This window comes from Hippocampus zosterae, chromosome 15 (assembly GCF_025434085.1).
Source record: "Hippocampus zosterae strain Florida chromosome 15, ASM2543408v3, whole genome shotgun sequence".
Taxonomy (NCBI): Eukaryota; Metazoa; Chordata; class Actinopteri; order Syngnathiformes; family Syngnathidae; genus Hippocampus; species Hippocampus zosterae.
The window spans coordinates 8,574,881-8,597,745 of NC_067465.1; the positions used below are offsets into that span (position 1 = coordinate 8,574,881).

At 42.9% G+C, this 22,865-nt stretch overlaps 1 protein-coding gene and 1 long non-coding RNA gene across 4 annotated transcripts in view; one reads left to right on the forward strand and one right to left on the reverse strand.

Moving 5' to 3' along the window:
* LOC127616431 (uncharacterized) overlaps nucleotides 1-22,865 on the forward strand; it is a 109,978-nt gene that overhangs the window by 17,482 nt on the left and 69,631 nt on the right. The window lies entirely within an intron of this gene.
* LOC127616405 (small conductance calcium-activated potassium channel protein 2-like) overlaps nucleotides 6,273-22,865 on the reverse strand; it is a 51,784-nt gene continuing 35,191 nt past the window's right edge. Inside the window, exons 5-9 of one of the 3 annotated variants that reach the window (XM_052087972.1) lie at nucleotides 17,384-17,525; nucleotides 16,292-16,402; nucleotides 15,497-15,624; nucleotides 11,291-11,360; nucleotides 6,273-7,818 (exon numbers count right to left, since the gene is read on the reverse strand). In XM_052087972.1, the coding sequence (XP_051943932.1) occupies nucleotides 7,513-7,818; nucleotides 11,291-11,360; nucleotides 15,497-15,624; nucleotides 16,292-16,402; nucleotides 17,384-17,525 (757 nt within the window). In that variant the 3' untranslated portion in view covers nucleotides 6,273-7,512. Of the gene's footprint in view, nucleotides 7,819-10,338; nucleotides 11,361-14,269; nucleotides 15,172-15,496; nucleotides 15,625-16,291; nucleotides 16,403-17,383; nucleotides 17,526-22,865 lie in introns of those variants that run through there. The other 2 variants (XM_052087971.1, XM_052087970.1) reach the window with 2 other exon arrangements.

Consider the following 22,865-nt stretch of genomic DNA (forward strand, 5'->3'; position numbering starts at 1 on the left):
GATATTGTTTTTTTTGTAATACAGAACTTATTGCTTGTCTTAAAGTGTATTAAGTGTTTTAAATCACAATCGCAACGGGGGTAAAAATGCAATTAGATGATGTAAAACATGCAGGGAATGGTTCCAGCGGTGTCATGTGACATCACTCTGCAAATGCAGTGCTGATTTTCATGGAGAGATAGCTAAGGGGAAGGACAACTGAAGTGACCCCATCTCCATTCTACACACACGCACACACGCAGACACACACACACACACACACACGCACACACACTCAGCAGTCCTGGTGCCCAATCGGGTAGCGGAAATACAGAACACAGCCCCCTTCCTCAAGTGAATTGAGTCCCACCCGTGGCCTTACCTTGCCACGGGCTACCGCATCTGCTGCCGCATTGTCACTCCTCAGAGCTAGTAGTCATAAGTAATATGCACACGCATGGAATAGTCATGCAGGGGGAGTCCATAGAAGATCAGTAAAAGTGCCCATATGTATCTCTTATGTGATCACACTGAGTAGTTAAAATATTGCAAACATTTTAGTAGATATTTATACTCTGCTTTCGCATGAGGATGATGTCACGTTTATATTTTATGTTACGAAATTCTCACAGTGCACCACCAAACTGAAAAGTCATGATGAGTGCTTTCTTGATCCAAGAGTATAATTCTTAACTTAAATAATTTTTCTCTCAAATCCTCTTTTCCCATTGAAATGAATGGAAACGCCATTACAGTATTCCATTCCTGTCTTCCCCCAAAAAACAAAATTGTTTCATACAGTATATATGTATATATATATATATATATATATATACACTGTATACATTCATTCATTTTCATTCATTAATTCTTCTAACCGCTTGATCCTCACTATGGTCGCGGGGGGTGCTGGAGCCTATCCCAGCAGTCTTCGGGCAGTAGGCGGGGGACACCCTGAATCAGTTGCCAGCCAATCGCAGGGCCACAGAGACGAACAACCATCCACACCCACACTCACACCTTGGGACAATTTAGAGCATCCAATCAGCCTGCCATGTGGGAGGAAACCGGAGCACCCGGAGAAAACCCACGCAAACCCGGGGAGAACATGCAAACTCCACACAGGGAGGCCGGAGCTGGAATCGAACCCGGTACCTCTACACTGTGAATCCGACATGCTAACCACTGGGCTACCGGGCCGCCCTTATATATTAACAGCTTTCCCAAACTTAGTTGGCCTTATGGTAGCTTATTTAGCAGGTGCTCTCAAAATGTTTTAGTCTTGTTTATTGTGTGTCATTCATTCATCTTCTGAGCCGCTTGATCCTCACTAGGGTCGCGGGGGGTGCTGGAGCCTATCCCAGCTGTCTTTGGGCAGTAGGCGGGGGACACCCTGAATCGGTTGCCAGCCAATCGCAGGGCACACAGCAACAAACAACCATTCGCAACCACACTCACACCTAGGGACAATTTAGAGCGTCCAATCAGCCTGCCACGCATGTTTTTGGAATGTGGGAGGAAACCGGAGCACCCGGAGAAAACCCACGCAGGCCCGGGGAGAACATGCAAACTCCACACAGGGAGGCCGGAGCTGGAATCGAACCCGGTACCTCTGCACTGTGAAGCCGACGTGCTAACCACTGGACTACCGGGCCGCCTTGTTTATTGTGTGTGGCTGTTAAATTATCCCGATAGTGTTTTGAAACCACTATTAAACTTTATACTTTTAATTTGAATCAATTAATGTGTATTTGAACCACAAGCGAGCAAAAATATAAAAGGTATTTTTTTGCATTTCCGCATGTGATAGCATCATTTGCACACTCACATTGCCCTCCTGACACATGGCTTGAGGCTTCACGCCTAGACAAGGCTCCTTTCGTCCTTCCCCAGCAAAATTAAGTTACTGTACAGTGGCCACCTCGTTTGTCTCCATTCACTCTGCTTGCTTTCTTGACTGAAGAGAAATCAGACACGCAGAAATGGAGCGGCAGAGAGAAAAATGAAATAAATGACACTCAAAAAAACATTGAGTGGAATGAATAGGCCCTCCACACCCACTCTGCACCTCTAGCTCAGTGTGCATTTGAGGAAAGAAAAAAAAAACGGCTGGCAAGCTCGATCAATACTTGTATTTTCTCGGATTTCTTAAGTGTGCAGCAACGCCTGTTAGCTGCTGGTGATAGGCAGGGCGTGAAGCATTATTCAGGTCCGTGCTGTTTGTCCGAACGGGGAAAAGAAAGACACGGACATGGATTTAATAAATGGCCTGCCCAGCCTGCCGCAAGATATCCCCAAAGGACCTTTGGAAACCTGGGATGATCTCACTGCAACACGGTTCCACCCCCGTTCTCACCCCAGTGTGAGGGTCAAATGCAGTATTCGATGCGGTATTTTTTTTCTTCCCTGCGCATATACAATATGAGACTTTTGCACAAGAATTAGGCAGACCAAATTTCAGGTCTTACAGAAAAAAAAAATCAGAAAAAGAAGGAAATCAGGCAATGGAGCCACCAAAAATGCACATTGTGTTTTGAAGCAAAGTCTAACTTTGCCCTACAAAAGTCTGCTAGTGTAATGTTAACGAGCAATGTAAAATGCCATAAATGGGCTAACCAAAGTAACATTATAGTTGTATCCCTTTAAGTAGTGGATATTAGAACATCAACGGTGCAGCAACATGGAGGCAGACAATATAACTCTTCTTTAATGCCTAAAATAGTTACGTACATCACCCCCCCCTCTTTTTTGAGGGGGGGGGTGATGCCTGCCACTGCCTGCCACTGCGTAACATGATAGAAACAGTAAATCATACAATTATACTCACATTGGAATCGCAGACCTTTGGGTTTGTGGAACAACATGGACAGGGTGACTGACTCAGCCACTCTGCTGGGATATCAGACTGGTGCCAGCTCCCTCCTGATTTGGCTGTAATTAACCACACTGAGCCCTGTTTGTACATGTTGACATGAATAGAGGCTTTTTATTTGAATGTGCGTGTGCGTGCTATGTGGTTCACCCGGTAACAGGGTCTCAGCAGCTGTCTGTTGTCTGACACAACGGTCGTGGTTATATCAATACAAGCTCCCTGCCATCTTGTTTAACAACGAAAGCGCATTGGCTTGCGAGCATATATGCTCGAGCAACACATAATCGCTGAGGTAAATGTTCAAACTGCATAATGTAGAAAAAAATGGTGCGGTACACTGGGTAAGTACTGTTCAGTTGTATTTAACTTATATTTAGTTGAACTGACAGACAGTTAGATTGTACAGGGACGCCTCTACAGTACAGATGTTAGAGAAAGTACGACTGTGATTATTGTGATATTAAATGGGGCTGCAACGCTTGTGTTCAAATGTCAGTTGCTTAAAGGATTGTATACATTTCCCATTATGTATTAGCATTAGCGTTAAGCTAGCAGACTAAAAGCGAAGCCATGGGATTGTTTTAAATACACAATGTGCAATAGTTTTGTGTTTAGTTTGACATTAAACGTCAACCGAGTGTGGCACTGAACTTCTTGAAGACTCTTTTTTTGAAGAATTGTTCTTTAGTTGCCAAAGTGCTGCTTTTTGTGATGGGGGTTGAATTCATCACCGCCAAATGGTGCTTGTATCTCAAATTTGCGCAAGTCACAGCAAAAAATCAGCGGAATGACTGCTTGTCTCTTGAGATACCACTCGGTGTAAAAAGCACAACTTCAATTTTTGGGGTGCTCAAACTGTAATTTGAGTTGGAGCAACTTTAAAATACAAATTATTAACATTCAGGGCCACAATGTGCACTGGCTAATGTTAATACCTACAGTATCCTCAATTATTTGCTGAAAAATGGAATTATGTTGAAGTGAGCAGAGGAGCTTCATTTACAAAATCTTGTTTGACAGAAAAAGATCTTCGTCCCTCAGTTCAGACGTATCACTTCAACATACTATGACTAGGTGTAAAATACACACGTTAAAAAAATGAGAGAGAGAGGGAGAGAGGAGCATGTAAGCATGTATCAATGGGGAAAGTCTTTAATGTTGTGACCTTGGTGTCTGCCCTTGGACAATAGCTGACCTGCAAAATTAAAAATCAGCAAAGTGCATACAGAGAACATGTTCAACTCATTTGCCATCCACTGAATGTTGATGTGTTCCTGCGCTACCACGTACATTATGCATCATGAGGCAATGCGCACAGAACAATAGGTGGGTTACATTTCATTTTAGCCAAGTGTGATTGTTCAATAAAGGTGTGTTTATTTCCTCTCGGGGTGATAAAAGACTGCCATCTCTTATCTAATACCATCACAACACCACAAGCCCCTGACTTTTAATATAAAAATTGTTTGCTGAAAATTGGCCAGGTATGTAATTCTGGAATCGTGTTATGGCAGAGCTTTGTATGTCAAACAGATGATTTAAAAAGTCTACACACCCCTGTTCAAATGCTAGATCATAATGATTTCATTTAGGTGTTTTTTGCCTTTAGTTAGTCTTTTGCAATAGTCATTTAAAATCTTTCCTCTTCTACCACACAGATGACATGAATCTTGTCTCATATCTCTGTTTTCCGTCTTCGGTGTGATGACACCATCAGACCATCCTACCCTGTGTAACCAAATATTCCACACTCCCGAAAGAATATTTTTTTTGGATTTCAGGTCTTTGCTGCAGGTCATTTTGGAAGCTGCTTTGCGTGACTCATATTCTTAATGATGACAGATGACAAACACGTAGTAAAGGAGATTAAACCATGAGACATGAACAGGCATCAAGCCGCTTGCCATTAGCCGTCCTAAGTAATTGCATGACATTGATTGAAAGGAAGGCCATTACGACGGGAAGGATTTTTTCATACGCGGAAAAGTGTCGCATTGTACAAGATGGGGCTCTAGGTGGGCACAGCAGGAGTTATGTTTTGTTCAATTCAAGTTGAAAGGATGGAGGGGAAAAAAATGCTCCTGTTCGTGCTTGATTCAGTTCCACACATAGAGGAGTGAATATGTGGGTCCAGAATAGGGCTGAACAATTCATCGCATTGAAATCTAAATTGGAATTAGTCGAATGCAAGTTTCAATTGCAAAGGCTGAAGTTTGACGGGGGAAAAAAATGTAAACACTGTTGCAATTTGGTCGGGCAGCGGTTTAAATGGCGTTCAGATTCTGTGTTCCAGAAATGCAGGAGAGATGTTTTCATATCACTGTTTCTTGAAACATGAAAAAGGGGAAATGACCAAGCCACGGATTTGTTTGCATTATTGTTGTAGTCTGACTTACGGTTAACCGATTTATGTTTACGCCACACTTACTTGGTAGAATTTCGTGAAGCTGTCGTTTGTCAGTTTAGCATAAATAAATAAAAACAAAATAATTCTGTATAATAAATACGGTGTTGTTTTTAATAATACATATTAATTTATTGCTCTTATTTGTGAAAAAATACATTGGAGGAGGACCGTAATCGCAATATTTAGGAGGAAAAAGAAATGTAATTAGTTAAATTATGTGTGTGCGTGTGTGTACATGCACCAATAGAAATAACTTGGTTTGCATGAAACATTTTTGAAGGATTTTTAAGGGATTGCTGTACGACTAAATACATGCAGGATAAAGGCCTGCTTGATTTTACTGATCAATAACAACACCGATTTTTCATGTATTACTTGACTAATTTTCTTGCGAGAACTTTTACATGGTTACGCGGTTGCAACCAGCGGGATTCATAGCACTTGACCTGTGCTTGGTCAAGACGGGCTGACTCATGCTTAACTCTTAAAATGTGATGTTGTTAAACATTTAAAATATTTTTTAAAATGATTCTCTAAAATCATGCAAGGTGAATGTTGTAAAGCTCTCATCTTAAAATTGAATTGAGTATATTGATACCAACTAAGAAATGATGCATTTTGATTCTCGGCCAAATGACGCATGTGTTTCTTGAGGTATTTTTTTTCTTGCTTTGAAATTGCAGAGGGATCAATTCAATGTTTAGTATCCACCAAAGATTCTTGAGCATTTTTATTTGCGTCTTTGTAGAACTGTTTTTTTGGAACCACGGTTTTCCTTTGCCTTGTGTTTTTGAACAAGGGAATGCATTACAGAATCACATTTAGTGCAACTCACTAGGTGCTATAAAAAGGAAATTTTTGTGAAAATAAAAGAAAGGTGGCAAAAAAAATCAATCAAGTAGTGGAAATAATTTGAAAAAAATCATCTTGAGTAAGCAAGGCATCCAAGGAACATTGCGTTCAACTGTCATTTTTGCACAGAACCATGCAAGGGGTGGATTTTTTTTCGGGGGGTTGTCTCTCCCTTTTTCAGTTGAGACCGTTTACACCAGCAGCCCTCAAGACATGCCATTATCTGGAGAGCACAGGGAGCTCTAATTAGTGGTGCTGAGGAACGTACACGACACATTTCCGCTGTTATGTATGGGTATGCAACATTGAGCTAAAAGTGAACTCATTTTCATACAAGCACACATAAAACACTTTCTCTCGCTCTCGGAACATTCTTCTCCCGCCGCCCCACCCTATGGTGTTAGTACGAACAAAAAGGGGAAAAAAAGAAGCTTCTCAAAGCGAGGTTGCTCAATGGAGGCCATGTTATGCATCATTTGAAGATGTTTTCTTTTGATGTTTTGGAGAGGAATGTATCTGAAAAGGGAATGAATGCAATGCTGTCGTCGGACTGTTGACATTGTAAAAAAGCTCTGAAATTAGTAATTAAATAACCCTCTACTATTTATACATTCAGGCACTGAAAAATCACATGTCAGTATGTAACTAAAAAAGATAGTCACTCTCATTTTTCCCTTGGTAAGAACAAGGAAGCTGAAACCTTGAAGTTGGCAATTGTGTAAATTTTTTTTTCCTACCCAGTAGTAATGCCATAGCGTCCCCCCCTTGCTCCTCTTCACTTTAGTGCAGTCTCATACGCTGTCTCAGCGCGTTAAGTTCCCCCTCCTGACAGCATTTGCCCTAACCTACGGTAAAGAATCCATGACACCAGTCCTTCAAAAGGGAAAAACTGAAGTTTTGTCTCACCCTCGTCACCGAATACCAGCAGACGCCCTCCAACAGGGAGCCCGCGCCGATTCCCCACACTGGTTAAGGACTCTCCGGTGTGATAGCCAGCTCTCACCCCAGTGACCCTGACCTCAGTCCATTTTAAGGGCTTTTACAAAAAAGCTAACTTGAACAGCCATACAATGGCTAAAACATAAACCATATCTCTACTTTATCTCGGTTTATCAGTCTTTTTCTTTTGTTTCTTTTTTTCAGATGCATTTGTGTTTTTTTCTGGATTTCTTTTTTTTTTTTTGTTTGTTGTTTTTTTTGTGGTTTTTTTTTAACCCCCTCTGTTGGAGTTGCTCTGATCCAGTCCTGCACTGAAAGACTCGGGGAGGGAAATTGGTTTTGGGATTTGGTGGGAAGGGTAGCGGCATGTCAGGATATGAACTCAACATCAGTCCAGCGACGGACTATTTGAGAGGGAGACGAATGAATTGATGGGATGATAGAGAAAGGTGCTTCTTGGAGGTCATCCACTATCGGAGGAGGTGTGTGGTGCGGTGGACGGCGAGCGCCGCCTGCGCGTGGTGGACGTCCACGACCGCTCAGAGCGTTCGGAGCGCTCTGAGGCTAGCGATGCGGGCCGGAAGCGGTGAACAAAGCCGTCCAGGAAGTCCTGTTGCTGCTGGGTTATGGCTTGGGAGATGAGGCAGGGCAGCGCCTGCAGGCTGCCCGTCACCGAGTCCAGCTTGTCTTCCAATGTGCCGATTCGCTTGTCCAGCTCCTCGCTGCGCTCCTGGAGTTCTGAAACCAGGTCGTACATCACATTCTGGGTCTAAGCGGAGACAGACAGAAAAACAAGGTTGGGAGATTGAAGACTTCAAAGGGAAATTCAGTAAAGAACCATTTAGGCAAGAATACATCATTCTCTCCATTATTCGAGCCGCTTTAAGTCAAGTCAAGTCAAGTCAACAGTATTTCTCGAGCACTTTCAAACAGCCATTGCTGCATACAAAGTGCTGTACATGGAGCGATTTAACATACACAATAAACAGTAAGACGAATCGGTAATAAAGGCGGTAGAAAGCACCAAGCAGTAAAATCAAGAACAAATCTAAGTCATGCTGAGTCGAACGCCAAAGAATACAAGTGAGTTTTAAGGAGGGCTTTAAAGATGGGCAGCGAGGAGGCTTGCCGAATGTTCAGTGGGAGGTCATTCCAGAGAGAGGGACCAGCAACAGAAAAGGCTCGATCCCCTGTGTGCCTCAGTTTAGTTCTTGGTACTTCTAACAAAGATTGGTCCACAGACCTGAGGCGCCGGGCAGGAGTGTAGGGGCGGATGAGCTCAGAGAGGTAAGGTGGTGCGAGATTATTCAGAGATTTGAAAACAAAGAGGAGGATCTTGAAAATAACTCTAAAATGAATGGGGAGCCAGTGAAGGGATGCCAAAGTAGGACTTATATACACCCTCTTACGAGTACCAGTCAAGAGGCGAGCAGCGGCATTCTGGACCAGCTGAAGGCGCTTAATGGAGGACTGTCTGACTCCAAAGTACAGGGCATTGCAGTAATCCAGCCGGGATGTGACAAAGGCATGAATTACTGTCTCAAAGTGTTCATGTGAGAGGAGAGGTTTTATTTTGGCCAGCTGTCTAAGGTGAAAGAAGCTTTATTTAACAACGGCACCAATTTGCTGATCGAGTTTGAAATCACTGTCCAGTTTAAGGCCCAAGTTTGAGACCGTTGATTTCAGATAAGGAGACAGGGGGGCCAAGTCTACAGGATGGGATTTACAGGGGCCACTGGGACCAAACAATATCACCTCTGTCTTCTTTTCGTTGAATTTCAAGAAATTTGTGCCATCCAGGTTTTGATTTCTTTCGCGGGCGCGCTGGAGCCTATCCCAGCCATATTCGGGCAGCAGGCGATGGATACCCTGAACTGGTTGCTAGGCAATCGCAGAGCAGTCACAGTCAAACAACCATTCTCGCTCACACTCACACTTAGAGACAATATAGAGTGTTCAATTAGCCTACCATACATGTTTTTGGAATGTGGGAGGAAACCGGAGTACCCAGAGAAAACCCACACAGGCCTGGGGAGAACATGCAAACTCCCCACAGGAAGGCCGGAGCCTCCGGTACCTCTGCAGTGTGAAGTCTACGTGCTAACCACTCGACTACCGGGCCACCCCTCTTAAGTAATATCCACATCCATAAATTATGAGTGTAGATGAAAGATTTTCATTCTAAAAGTGACACTGTGAGAGGAGAAGGAAATGTTAGCAGGGATCGTGACAGAGAGAGAGAGAGAAGAGCGGTGCAGTTTTGGGGCAAGTCAGCAAAGATTTTATCTTACTGCCAATTTCACAGCCGCCTTCTCCATTTATAGCCCGAGATGCTCTTTAATGTCTCAAGTATTAGCTTCATGTTCCTTATTCATGTAATGAGAAGCTTTTCACAGTCAATGCGGGATCTGCCAATGTCAGCGCTTTTACATCTGGTGATAGGATACACGTCCATTTGAAAACCAGAAACAAGGGTAGACGTTTGACCATCACAGCAGGGGTTATCAAAAAAACAAAACAAAAAAAAAAAAACAAGAAGTTTTTGGACGTGTCAGTGCACTTAAAAAAATAGATATGCCCGAGTAATTTAGCGCAAATTATTTTGGAGAACCTGTAAATTATGTCTCAGTTGGTGGCCCGGTAGTCCAGTGGTTAGCACGTCGACTTCACAATGCGGAGGTACCGGGTTCAATTCCATCAAAGTCCTCCCTGTGCGGAGTTTGCATGTTCTCCCCGGGCCTGCGTGGGTTTTCTCCGGGTACTTCGGTTTCCTCCCACATTCCAAAAACATGCATGGCAGGCTGATTGAACACACTAAATTGTCCCTCGGTGTGAGTGTGAGCGCGCATGGTTGTTTGTCTCTGTGTGCCCTGCGATTGGATGGCAACCGGTTCAGGGTGTCCCCCGCCTACTGCACGGCTGGGATAGGCTCCAGCACCCCCGCGACCCTAGTGAGGATTAAGCGGTTCGGAAAATGAATGGATGGATGGACCAGTTTGCATTGCAGCATTATTCTATGAGAGCTTCAAGAGGAGACTCAGAATTTACGGCACAGTGCCCACAGATGGAATACGATGGAGGAGCAGAGGAGGGGCAAGTAAACACACATTAAAGGAGGTGGCCCCGTGACCTTTTAAAACACACACTGGAGTGGAAATGCCAGCCGCATGAAATGAGACTGCAGAATGGCACCTCCCTTTGAAGCGCGTCTCCACTCTGCTCTGCTGCCTCGCCTCACGTCTGCGCCAGGACAGAGGCTGCCGAGTCATGCTGTGACCCAACCCCCACCCCTCTCCCCCGTCCCGCAATAACCCTTCTGTACTCCTTCCGGCATTAAGACGCCTTCTCTGTGCTCTTGAACGCAGAGGACATGATCCTTGCCTTGCAGCTCGGATCGTACTCTGTCAGTTTGGATACCGTCGCCATTGTTGGATAGGCTCGATCCAAGTGCTTCAACCCTATCTAATGCCTACCTAATATCTGATTTGACTTATTGACACTCAAAGCAATTGTTGAGCAATCTATAGCACCACTGATTGGTTGTGATCAGTCGGAGGTCAGTGTTTACGAGAATCATATCATGAACAGATTTGCGAATTAAAAGACCCTTTCAACTGAATTCAGAGATTTGTTTCAAAAAATGGGATGCATGTTGAAAGATGGACGGCCCGGTGGGCTAGTGGTTAGCGCAACGGCCTCACGGTGCAAAGGTGCAGGGTTTGATTCCAGCTCCGGCCCTCCTGTGTAGAGTTTGCATGTTCTCCCCGTGCCTGTGTGGATTTTCTCCAGGTACTCCGGTTTCCTCCCATATTCCAAACCGAAGCATAGCAGGTTCATGGAACACTCTAAATTGTCCTTAGGTGTGAGTGTCGGTGCAGATGGTTGTTCGTCTATGTGTGCTCTGCGATTAGCTGGCAACCAGTTCAGGGTGTCCCACACCTACTGCCTGAGGACAGCTGGGATAGGCTCAAGCACGCCCCACGAGCCGTGTGAGCATAAGCGGATTAGAAAATGAATGGATGGATGTTGGAAGATAATTTCTGACAACGTGCAAAGACTGACAATTTAAGAATAGTCTTCCCTGGAGGTATAGAATAAAACATTTTTTGGGGGGTGGGGGGGGGTATGTGCATGTGTGTTTTGGCAGATGACAGACTGGCAAAATAGGCTAAAATGCCCATCTCTGGTATTGGGTATAAACAAAAATACATAAAATAAACCTAAAAGTAAATGAAACTTGCCTTTGCCAGGTCCACCAAGGTGTTGGCCTGATCGTTTAGTTTCCTCTGCTCCATCTTGACACTGCGCAGTCTGGGTGGAGACAAATAGGGAGGTGGAGTTGGGAGTGCGGGGGGGCGGGGGGGGGGGGGGGGGGGCGGGGGGTGAAGAAAGGGGGTGACAAAAAGAGATGGGAAGATTCCAAAAAGAGTGAAAGGGCGCAGGTAGTTTGGGGTCATGGAAGGGCCAATAGAAAAGAGGAGGAGGAACAACACATTTTGTTATCAAGGGGCGTTCTCTTACTCATGACATGGACTCAAAATTTAAAATGTCACTGCGCATGCATCATACTTTACAGGCTTTCAACTTAATAATCATACATATATATATTCTAAATACATATATATGTATAGAAATTTCAAGCATTTCCTGGTCTTTGTCAATTCACTAGCAAACCAATGCATGCAAAATGACAGAAGCATATTCCATTTGTGTCTCGTGTTTACTGCATTTTTTTTTTGTCGTTCAAGCAAGATGATGGAGCTTTTGCTTACAGTATGTCAGTGAAAAGAGAGAGAGGGACACACAGTAAGGTTCAGTACATTACTAGCTAGCATTGTTGTTCCATTTTCCATAATAGCTGCAGGAAGCGTTAGCTAAGCTTGCCAACTCAGCATTAGATAACTCACGCGGCTGCCGCGGCGGCTAACGTCACGAATTCAATAAAGTGCGACTTACTTTGCGCAGTGGCAAATGAGAAAATAATGCAATTGCGAAATGAAAATCCAATTTCAGCTTAATATGGACACACAAATCAACGCGACGTTTTACGCGTGACATGCTAAGGTATTAACGCTCAACCCAAATGTACAGTCGGTCAATCGTGAAAGCTCTCCTCTGCGTAATTATCGTCGGACGTATTCGTCAGCGAGAATGCAATATGCTTCCATTCTTAGAGCACCCTTTGAATCTGTTTTGAAATCAAAACATTCTCATTGATTATCACCCAAAAGTAAGACATTAAAGAAAACGATGGCATGCCCAGTATCACTGCTACACCCAATCCAGTGCCAGGAATCAAACAAAAAAGAAAAGAAATCAAACCATTGTTTTTCTGCGAACGTGCAGTGATTGTGAGTGGTGTGTACACAATGAAATGTGTGCGTCTTTGTACATGATGTGTTTTATGTAGATGCCACAGATGGGGCCTGAAATGAGATGTCAAATGCCGTTACTTTGCTTCACATCCTGTACAGGCGCCAAGGTGTTGTCTTTGCTGAAGTACCCGACCACACTGTTATGGCTGACTTGAATGTGTCATTGTTGGCACCGGTGCCATTTAGCCGTCACCTGCATGTGTGGAGGGAGGATTTTTCTTTCTGTTCAGCAAAATATTAGACAAGATGGCATTCAGTGGCTTTTATTCATGTGCAAATCGCTTCACGGGAGACTCCTGAGTGCTTGATTGGGTTTCTGCTCTTACGCTGTGAGGACAAGCATACAGCGGTGTCTTGAGATACGAGGGACCCGACTTTTGAATTTTTGGAAATATAAGCCGGCATTCAGAGGTTTTTTTTCCCCCCCCTCACTTGTGAACAGATATTTGTGGTGCGAGCGCTGCAAGGTGGCAGTGAACTCAACTAACCTCACAACAAGCAGCAGTGTGGCAATGAACATTTATTCATAAAAGAGCCTGACGCTGCTTATCATTCCCAGTTCAAGATTTCTGTCAAAGTAAACATAAAACATAGAGAAGTACACATTGTGTATTTAAAACAAGCCGATGGCTTCGCCTTTGTTAAGTCCATTCAGCTTAAAGAAGTCATGTCGAAAATTCTCTTTTCAATATATTCTCTGCATCCCCACTAGTATAAAAAACATATATAGTGATTATGATTGCATTTGTGAAATATGAGGGGCTGCCATTTTGCCACTTGCTGTTCACTGAAAAATGACATCACAGTACCAACGGGCTGAGCTCAGGTGCTCTTTGTATATTATTGAGTTTCATGCCTCCTTATACTGTAGTATACTAGCCTATATACAAGTTCGCTATCTGCCAAACTGCTACCACGACCTAAAATATGTGGTTTCATTTTTGACAGTCATTTTGAAAATACCTCTATACTGTGCCACCCTATTGATTATTATTAATACTAATATGTACCTAGAGCAAATGTTAGCCAATGTGATAATTCAGAACTGTGTGTTAAACTGGTAGCCTTTTGCAGTAATTAGTAAGTGCAGCTCACAGTTTAAAAAAAATATATATATATAGTTTGGTGATTCCCGGGACAACATTTGACCCTTTAAAGCAGGGGTGTCAAACTCATTTTTGGCGTGGGCCACATTTTAGTTCGCATTTCACTTGGAGGGCCGTTATGACTGAAACTATTGAAAGAAGTCAAGAATAACTGTTGATTTAACTATTGTCTAAGTTACTATCATGAGGGCTTTGGGAACAAGAAAATGCTGAGAATATATCTCTTTATTATATATGAGAATCTAAAATTTTGGTAGACATTTTAGAAAGGCTCATGGAAGTTGACATGTTTGAGCTGCTTTTGCGGGCCACATAAAATGATGTAGCGGGCCAGATCTGGCCCCGGGCCTTGAGTTTGACACCTGTGCTTTAAAGTGTGGTCAAATGAAGATTTTGACCATTTATATTTCATTCATTCATTCATTCATTCATTCATTCATTCATTCATTCATCTTCCGAACCGCTTGATCCTGACTAGGGTCGCGGGTGGTGCTGGAGCCTATCCCAGCCGTCTTCGGGCAGTAGGCGTGGGACACCCTGAATCGGTTGCCAGCCAATCACAGGGCACACAGAGACGAACAACCATCCGCGCTCACACTCACACCTAGGGACAATTTAGAGTGTTCAATCAGCCTGCCATGCATATTTTTGGAATGTGGGAGGAAATCGGAGCACCCGGAGAAAACCCACGCAGGCCCGGGGAGCACATGCAAACTCCACACAGGGAGGCCGGAGCTGGAATCGAACCTGATACCTCTGCACTGTGAAGCCGACGTGCTAACCACTGGACTACCGGGCCGCCGATTTATTTTTATTATCCATTTATATTTGTGGTGGGGGGTAGATTTGGGATTTGGAGTACAGAAAAAAAAATAACCTGACAACTAAAGTTAATCCTGGCAACTGTGTGTTCGTGCGTGTGTGTGTGTGTGCAAATCACCATATAATGAATGACTTTGAAAATAACAAAATATTAGCCTTAAAACAACAGCAACCATTTTGACCTCATTCGAATGATATGTGTGCTCTTGCGTGCGCGTGTGAACGTGTTCACATAAATAAGTGGGCGTGCACAATGAGTTCTGTTGATGCAGGTTAATATAGCCTCCACAGCAGCTATATTAATCATGGCCAAACATAGTGCAGGACGTTGGAGATGAAAATGAACCGCTAGCCAACAAAGCTCAAGCTCATTCTCGCAAGGTGTTTTTTTTTTTTAAGGGGGGTCCTCTTTTTTTTCCAGTTGTTTCTTTCACACATACGCCCCCCCAGGCAAGCCTCCGCTCTTAATACCGGTGGCAATAACGTGGACACTCCTTTTTGGTTCACTCCATTCAAGAGAGCATGGCAAAAGCGAGAGTGAAGTCAATGAAACACCAACTTCAAATGAAACCAAAAACAATTCCGGCGTTTTATTTTTGGTTTGGTTTCCCCATCTTATTTTGGCAACACACACTCTGTTCATGCATGTCAAAGGCAGACATGGAGGAGAGAGGAGGATGTTGAGGAGACAGAAGGAGGATACATTGAAGACTCAACTTACTTCTGAGCTCTGCGGTGATAGAGCAAAACAAAGACAGAACACAGTACAGTTTAAACCCCACGACATTCACCAAACGACTGATACCTTCACAATTCTCACTGTAACCACAAGGTCAAAGGGGGGGTGGCGGGAAGAGGGAACAGAGGAAGGGGGTCGGGGGGGAGGAGGGGTTGTGGCAGTTACACTACGTTGTAGTGTGTGTGTTTGCTCCTAAATAACACAAGAATTAAATATTGGACATCGAACTATTTATAATATATCTTATATGGTTTCCATAACTAAAAACATCTTACATTGTGCATTAAATTGATTTCCACATGCATGATTTTTTTTTGGGGGGGGGGGCTGTAGTGGTACACTGTGATTCTCAATTGCTGGGTTCTGGTCCCCAACATTATTTCGTGATATGAACGTGGGACTTACTGGTGAATGGCTTGGAGAAACTTGCGTTGGTGTTTCCGCACCTTGGCGTGATCAATCTTCTTGACCAACTTGGTGTGTTTGTAGATGAGCCATGTTTCCCTGAGTACATTGGCAGCTGTGTTCTTTACCTGTGAGACAAAGAAACTAACTATGATGCTCACTCGTGGTTAATAAATAAAATGTGAGTGTACGGAGTGGGGGCAGGGTGGGGGGGGGGGGGCGGCAGGGGGATATGTACAGGTGCATTCTGTGATGCAAAGCCAAATGGAGAACTGCTAACGATGTTCATCGACAGGGCTTTTCCTCATTTGGTTCAACTGTATTTAGACTATACTAGACTATTATACTGTACTCTGCTGTACTATACTGTGCTATACTACATGTCCGAAATAACCAGACGGCTCCTAACCAGAAAGTATATATGGTATCGGGCTGATGACGTGACGTGGGCGTTGTCATAACGAGCATCTTGATGAGTCCAAGTGCAATTACAGATGTACAATATGAGCACCAATACCCATATCGGTGCATCCTTTACTGTACCTTAATAAATTAGCAATTACAATGGCAAGATTTTCCGTGAATAGATTATGTTGAATCTCAGTGGAAATTATTTTTATTTTTTTTAATTAAAGAGTAACGTGTTGCCCAATGTCGATGGAATTTCCTATGTGAAAACATCTTTTGGAATTTGAATAAACAGGAAGAACCAATGTCACAGTCCATCACAGCTTTCCGAAGCACTTACATTTTTACATTTACTGTTTCTATAATGGCCGTTAGTTGGTCACTCACTCGTTTACAGAGTTGCGTGTCCATCATGAAGTTGTGAACATGCTTCTCTGCCTTGGTCAGCTCCAGTTTCCTGGCCACCACTGCGACCACAAGTGCAGTGCAGCCAGCTCCCTGTTCGCACAAAGACATACTCAGGATCACAACATGTGGTGGGGAATGTGCTGGAGGAATTTTTTTTTCTAAACTTACAACGCAAATAAGCAATAATAGCCAAACATTTTGACACGGTAAATAACGGCGTGTGATCCAGACAATCGCAGAAAATAAAACAGAAGATCAAATACTATGGGTTCTTTTGCAATGGAGGTGGGGGTGACTTTATTTTATATATGTGGGATCTAACAACATAGTCAACAATAAGGAAGTAAATCAAATTTTGAAGTAGATTAGCAAGACTATAAAATAAATAAATAAATAAATAAATAGAAATGCAACATTGGGTAGATTTGAATATTATGTTCGACAGTACTATGCAAAAAAAAAAAGTCACAAAATTGAGGGAGAAAGAATTGGCACTTTACAGAAATGATGCGCTAATATTAAAAGCACAAACATATACCTGCATTAAGATCACGACAATGATTGAGTAGAAGTTTCAGAAAAAAATGAAAGAGTTGATTTGTCACATAAAAGTTTCAACGGATTGCTCAAATGTGTTCCAACAACAGTATTCTTTGCCAATATTTATTGTTACAAATAACGTATGGCGGGCTTTCAGAAAAAGACATTTCTGCTTTTAGACTGTTGTAGTTCAATTTGTTTTGCACTACTGTCAATACCCTGTTAAAATAACATTACTCGTAAAATGTTCTTCTAATAACAAAGACCACATCATTTTTTCATAACGATGACTTGTAGTTTAATTGCATTTCTTTAAGACACGCAACTTTAATTTTCTGACAGTATTTCTACACCTCAAAACTTTAAAAAAAAGTTGTAATATTTTCTTCAATGCTATTTTTTGACACTGTGACTTTTTGCCTGTAATTTCTCTACTTTTTGTCACCTTGTATTCATATAAAATTGTGACTCTTGAGGAATGAGAAAATAATGAATGCATACGCGGCTTTTGAAAAAAAAAAGGGAACCTACCATAATCCCTGTAAGCAGACACACGCCTTTCCCACAGTACGTGTGCGGTACCATGTCCCCGTAGCCAATGGAGAGGAAGGTAATTGAGATGAGCCACATGGCTCCCAGAAAGTTACTGGTCACTTCCTGTTTGTCATGATACCTGAAGTAAGAAAGACGAGCAGAGGTGGGAGACGTGCAGTGAGTAAAGACAGTTTGGCGAAGGGGAACATGCTCACTGAAAGTGTGGAGCTGGTGCGAGGAGGTGCTCGGTGGCGAAGGATCGGAGGTGTCATGGTATTTTGTGAAGCTGTACACAAACTTGGAGATGCAGGAAAAGGTAACCGAGATGACTGTCAAAGCAAGTCAGGTTGATGGAGAACCATGTTTGGAAAGTAGGGATGCACTGATACCGATACCAGGATCAGGTGGTCATGAACATCCTCCAATACTCTACACACCGATACCACGTCAGCAGCCTGACAGACCTTTCGTTTACGAGGTATGTCAGCGGTATGTGTCAGGAGTTACACTAAGGACACAACATGTTTACGGGAGTACAAAATGCAGATGTGGAAGATGAACTCCGACCGCCACTCGGCAAGCACGAGTTGCGCAAACCCCGTCGCCCGATCCGCACGAGTTGCCTTTCTATGATCATTCAGAGAACTTGCTAATTAGATGCTCATCTTCTGTTTGTGGTTTTTGTGCCTTCGTAATGTGCTCAGATCAGCTTTTATTTGTTGGTAGCTCTCACGGCCCTGGGCAGGGGGACGGTGGGCGGGGTTATCATAACGATCGCAGATGTCGAGGAATGACTCCTTGGACACAAGGAAGTTTTGCACAAACTGTTGAGCGGTGAACTGCGGCACAATTGTGTCCCACCAGAAAAGCCATCGCGGATGTGGCCAGATGGCAAGCGCAGCCAGCTTTGTGATCTTCTACGATCATTAAGAAAAAATATAAGCGTTTGCTGATTGCATGTCCATGACTGTTGTATACTACATACAAGTATAATCGATGCTATGCTCAGTTGCCTAGCAGATGCTAACGGCGCGTTATTATTATTATTAACCATTTGTCATGTACTTTTTATGAATACAACATATGTCCGGTTCAGAGAAAGTTAGTGTTTTTGAAGAATATTTTGATTAATATAAAACACTAGCTGGTTCGCCGCCCTCCGGGCGGCTCATCAGCTAGTTCCTGCGGAAGGCTGGTAAGGTGGGCCTTTGGCCCACAAAAGTGTTGTTGCTTGGTTCAACTTTTTGTTCATCTTCATTGCTTATCGCGAAAATAAAGAGATGTTTAGCTCTACTAAATAACTAACAATTTTATTGCAATGCTTGTGGGTAGACAACATTTTTTCGCTAAGATGCCCGCGCGATCGTAGTGAGCCACTGCCTGAGCGGCGCAGTGGCGGCGCGCAGCGGCGCGGTGAAGTAGGTACGTTTTGAAAAGGGACAGACGGAAGGACAGACCGCGTGCGGGACGACGCGCAATATATATATAGATTGACATCAGAATTGCAATACAATACAAAATACACCATTTCAATGATTGCCATACTCTGTATCTCTGAGTACTCAAATGAAAGTACTTCTACTGGGTGGTATCGGTGCATCCCCACTTAAAACTTAACCTGATATGTACTCAATCATATGACGAGATGAAATGGGCGAAAAGAAAAGCACCAAACATATTTCGGGTTCAGTGACCGTTGATGAATGAAACTAAGGAGCATTCAGAAACGGGCCAGTTGACCAATCATTGCTGCAGAAATGTATAAGAATCAATGAGATGCCAAGGAGAGAGACAGAATATTTCTGTGAGATGAGGAACACCGCAGGTCAAACGGGATTTGAACATGACAACCGGACATACTGTAATGGCAGTTTATGCCCAAATATATGTGCGTCTGCATTCAATTCAACAGCTGCTAGCGTCACATTTTCTTGTAACGCGACCACCATTGGGGTTTAGACTGCCCCCCAGCAAGGTCTGAAAATGGAAATGATCGCTCCTAATGATGTTGCCTGCTGAAAATAGATGACAGCCATGCTTGAATTGACAGTCCAAAGGCCCACTGTGAAGATGCAAAGACATTTGAGGAAAAAGACACGCCGCGCAGAGCCGCATTGATGATGACGTTCCCATACCTTTTTTTTTTACGCAGACAAATCCGCCTTATCCACCCACCCCCATTCAACTGATTATTCCCAATGGGCTGTCTAGGAGGAGATCAGATATGATTTAATTTGGCGTGGAAAATCAAATATTCATTAAACACTTTAGGACAACGGTTAGCTAACATCCTCCTGACAAGACAATGTATGTCAATCTAATTTCTGGGGATTTGCCTGAAGACGTTCTAAAGGGAATTCAGTCTCGGGCCTGTGATGAATTACAAATTCAAACTCCAGCAGTGACCCAGCACGTTCACTCCAAATTGCCCAAATAATTACCCCCCCACCCCAAACCCCCGCGCGCACTTAATTAGCGCAGAACAGAAGTGCAAACTGGAATATGTCGGGACCAACCTATATGAAACTCTTGAGCGTGGAAATGCAGAAATGAGCGCTCTGTCTGCTCCTCCCAGGCAGCACATTGCTACCAGGTGACAAGTCAACCTATTTCTTCACCAGTTCTCGTTCTGTTTCCTTTTCATGCTCCAAAAGGGAAAGTTGAGCAATTTTGTTCTCCTCGGAATGACCAAAAATAAAAAGTGCAGTCCATGGAATTCAAGCTTCACTGATTACATGCAGAGAAGCAGTCTGCACAATACCATGCAGGAGTGTTTAAAAAAAAAAAGATGCTCGGATCCCGCATGCTTCAGATACAGTATATTGAGAGCAGGTGGGGGAAAGCATTTCGAAAGAGCACCTCTGACATACACTGCAATATCACCACATGGAAGCGCGTAGTTACAGTACGTCTTCTCACATGGATCGTTCGTAACTCGTGGCACAGTATTGGATGCGCTATACATCACCAGCTGCCCTTTGATATTTGCCAGCGGGCTTAACTGGATCACTATTCTGTTCATTTCATTCATCTCGCCATCAAGGCGAACTGAGAAGGAGTCAATGGCGGACTTCCTCAAATTCAGCAGCGAACACCATCGACAGTGGAACCTCTAAAGTCGGATAAAAGGTCACAACGTAATCATTTACGCAAAAAATATGCCACTTGATTGCAAACGCTGTCATGGATGGCATCAAGTCAGCATTTGTCGGGATTCACCTGAATGTACTGGTGTTGCTTGTTTGAGCTTTTTGTGACTTTTTTTCGCTTACCTTAAACCGAGGCTGTTGTGAGAAGAATAATTCCTAAAAAAAGTTTATTTTTTTTAAAGCGTAGAGTTGTTACCTGGCTAACTGTTAGCCAGTCTGTGTGTCAAGTGACTTGGTGTTAATTGTGGCCATCTACAGCTTTTGGATGCATGTTATAACTTTTGTTTGTTTGTTAGGGTTTTTTTTTACTCTTTATTCAATAAAATCATTGAAACGGCACCGGAAGCTTTGTCTATCCGAGACAACTTGAGAGCCAACACAGCGATGGTAGGCTATATTAGATGAGCTAACAAGATACCTTGTGTTGGAGATTGTAGGTGTGCTGACATTGTACACATTGTAATTTATCTTCCTTATTAAGTGTGCAATGATCCCCAAAGATTTATGAATTTGAAGGATACTTTAGTCCTGGTTTAGCACTTTCACGGCAGCTTAATTTTTACACTGAGTGGCTCGTGCGACAACAGCAACATTAGAATGTCTGGAAAATTTATCCCTTCCGAGCTATGAAGCGGATATTCTGCTTTGACCTATGATGGTAATCAAACTATTTCAAATATTTGAATTAACTCTTGTAGCCCTTCTTCAGAGTTTATAGTGTCATTAACTCTTTCAGGGACAGCGGTGACTACAGTGGACAGTTTATCATGTTATCAGTTTGCGGGGGGGATGAAAGGATTAAAGTTGAGATTTGGCTGTTTTGTTCTTTCACTTTAGTTCGGTCATGTTATTTCTAGATTTTTTTCCATCTTATTTTGAAGAGTGAATTTTTTTAAAGACAGAATATTACAAAACATTGCCTTTCTTTCTTTATTTATTGAATATGTCGGTTTGACCTTCCAATCGAGAAAATGGTTTCCAAAGCCCGTAAAATCAAAGTCCCACCAACATACTGGAACGGATTGTGTTCGACCTGAAAGGTTCCACTGCATTACATTACACTAAGACGAGGGCTAACAGAAAGTAAAATGAGATGGCATCTTTCTTTTAGAATTTCCAACTTCTAAACGGAGCAGCATCTACACAGAGAAATAAGAAAAAGACAGTCATTTGGGAACAGAGACAGAGGCGGATCACAAGTATTTTAAGGCTCTCAATATACTGTGTTAACGTTTGGAATAGCACGGAGAAGAGCTGGCACCACTTTAGACCTATTCAAGGACAAGCGTTGCGATAGTTTCACCCCCCATTTCATAAAATCTTCACACTTTGGAAGCACGATGATGCACGCCCTCATCTCACAGTTTCGTCATTTGACGTCTGTTTCAAATGTGGGTAAGGGCTACCGGTATCATAACACATTATGCATCCATTCCAATAGTCAATAGTCAGACACCAAAATATTTGGGGGGAAAAATAAATCACTTAACTGCCCCTCATTCAGTCAAACTAGTCATCTATGCCTGCCACAAATGTATCATTTCTCATATCATTTGTCCCCGTTTCATAAAAAGTACTAATTTCCTCTGCGTCTGGGTGTCCGTGCGTGTGTGTGTGTGTGTGTCTGTGTGTGAGACTTAAGGCTGAAATAAACGCGTTCAAGATGTAGCGTATGAGGGACCCAGACGCTCTGTACATACATTCACAAAAACCAGCAGCAGACATCCAATTTGCAAAAGTAGTCTTCAGTATTCTTCAAATTTTACATAGACATTGTTCCAAACGGTTTTTATGTTATAATGAAATTATTTTTTGTTGATTCAAAATGACGGGAGACTTTTAAACTTTTATTGTGCTGATTCATTGAATCCTTTACACCCCTTCGACGTGGCAATTTTGAATCGCCTATTTCCAAAACGGAGCCGCTAGAGCAGTACTTGAGACTTGGATTCCAAGCATCCTTCTTTTTTTTTCCAAGCGGTTGACTTCAGTCACATTCATGCGCATCTTCTTTCACATTCCGCAGCAACTGTCTGTGGCAATTAAAAAATTTGCCCGCACACTGCATTCACATCAACAAAAACACATTGGGGAACAAAAAGGGTGACGTACAACTGAGCAACTGACTGACATCAGCAATGTCGTCTTCGCTAATCGTAGTAAATATGAGCAGACAAAGATCAAAGTGATGAAACCTAATTTCCAGGATGCAAATATCACTGCTGCGTGTTGTGGCAACACAGAAGTCACAATGTGGACTGGGCCAGGAGGAAAATGTGTGTAAAAGATGGAGAATGTCCGAAGTGTTGGGTCATTTCTCACACACACAC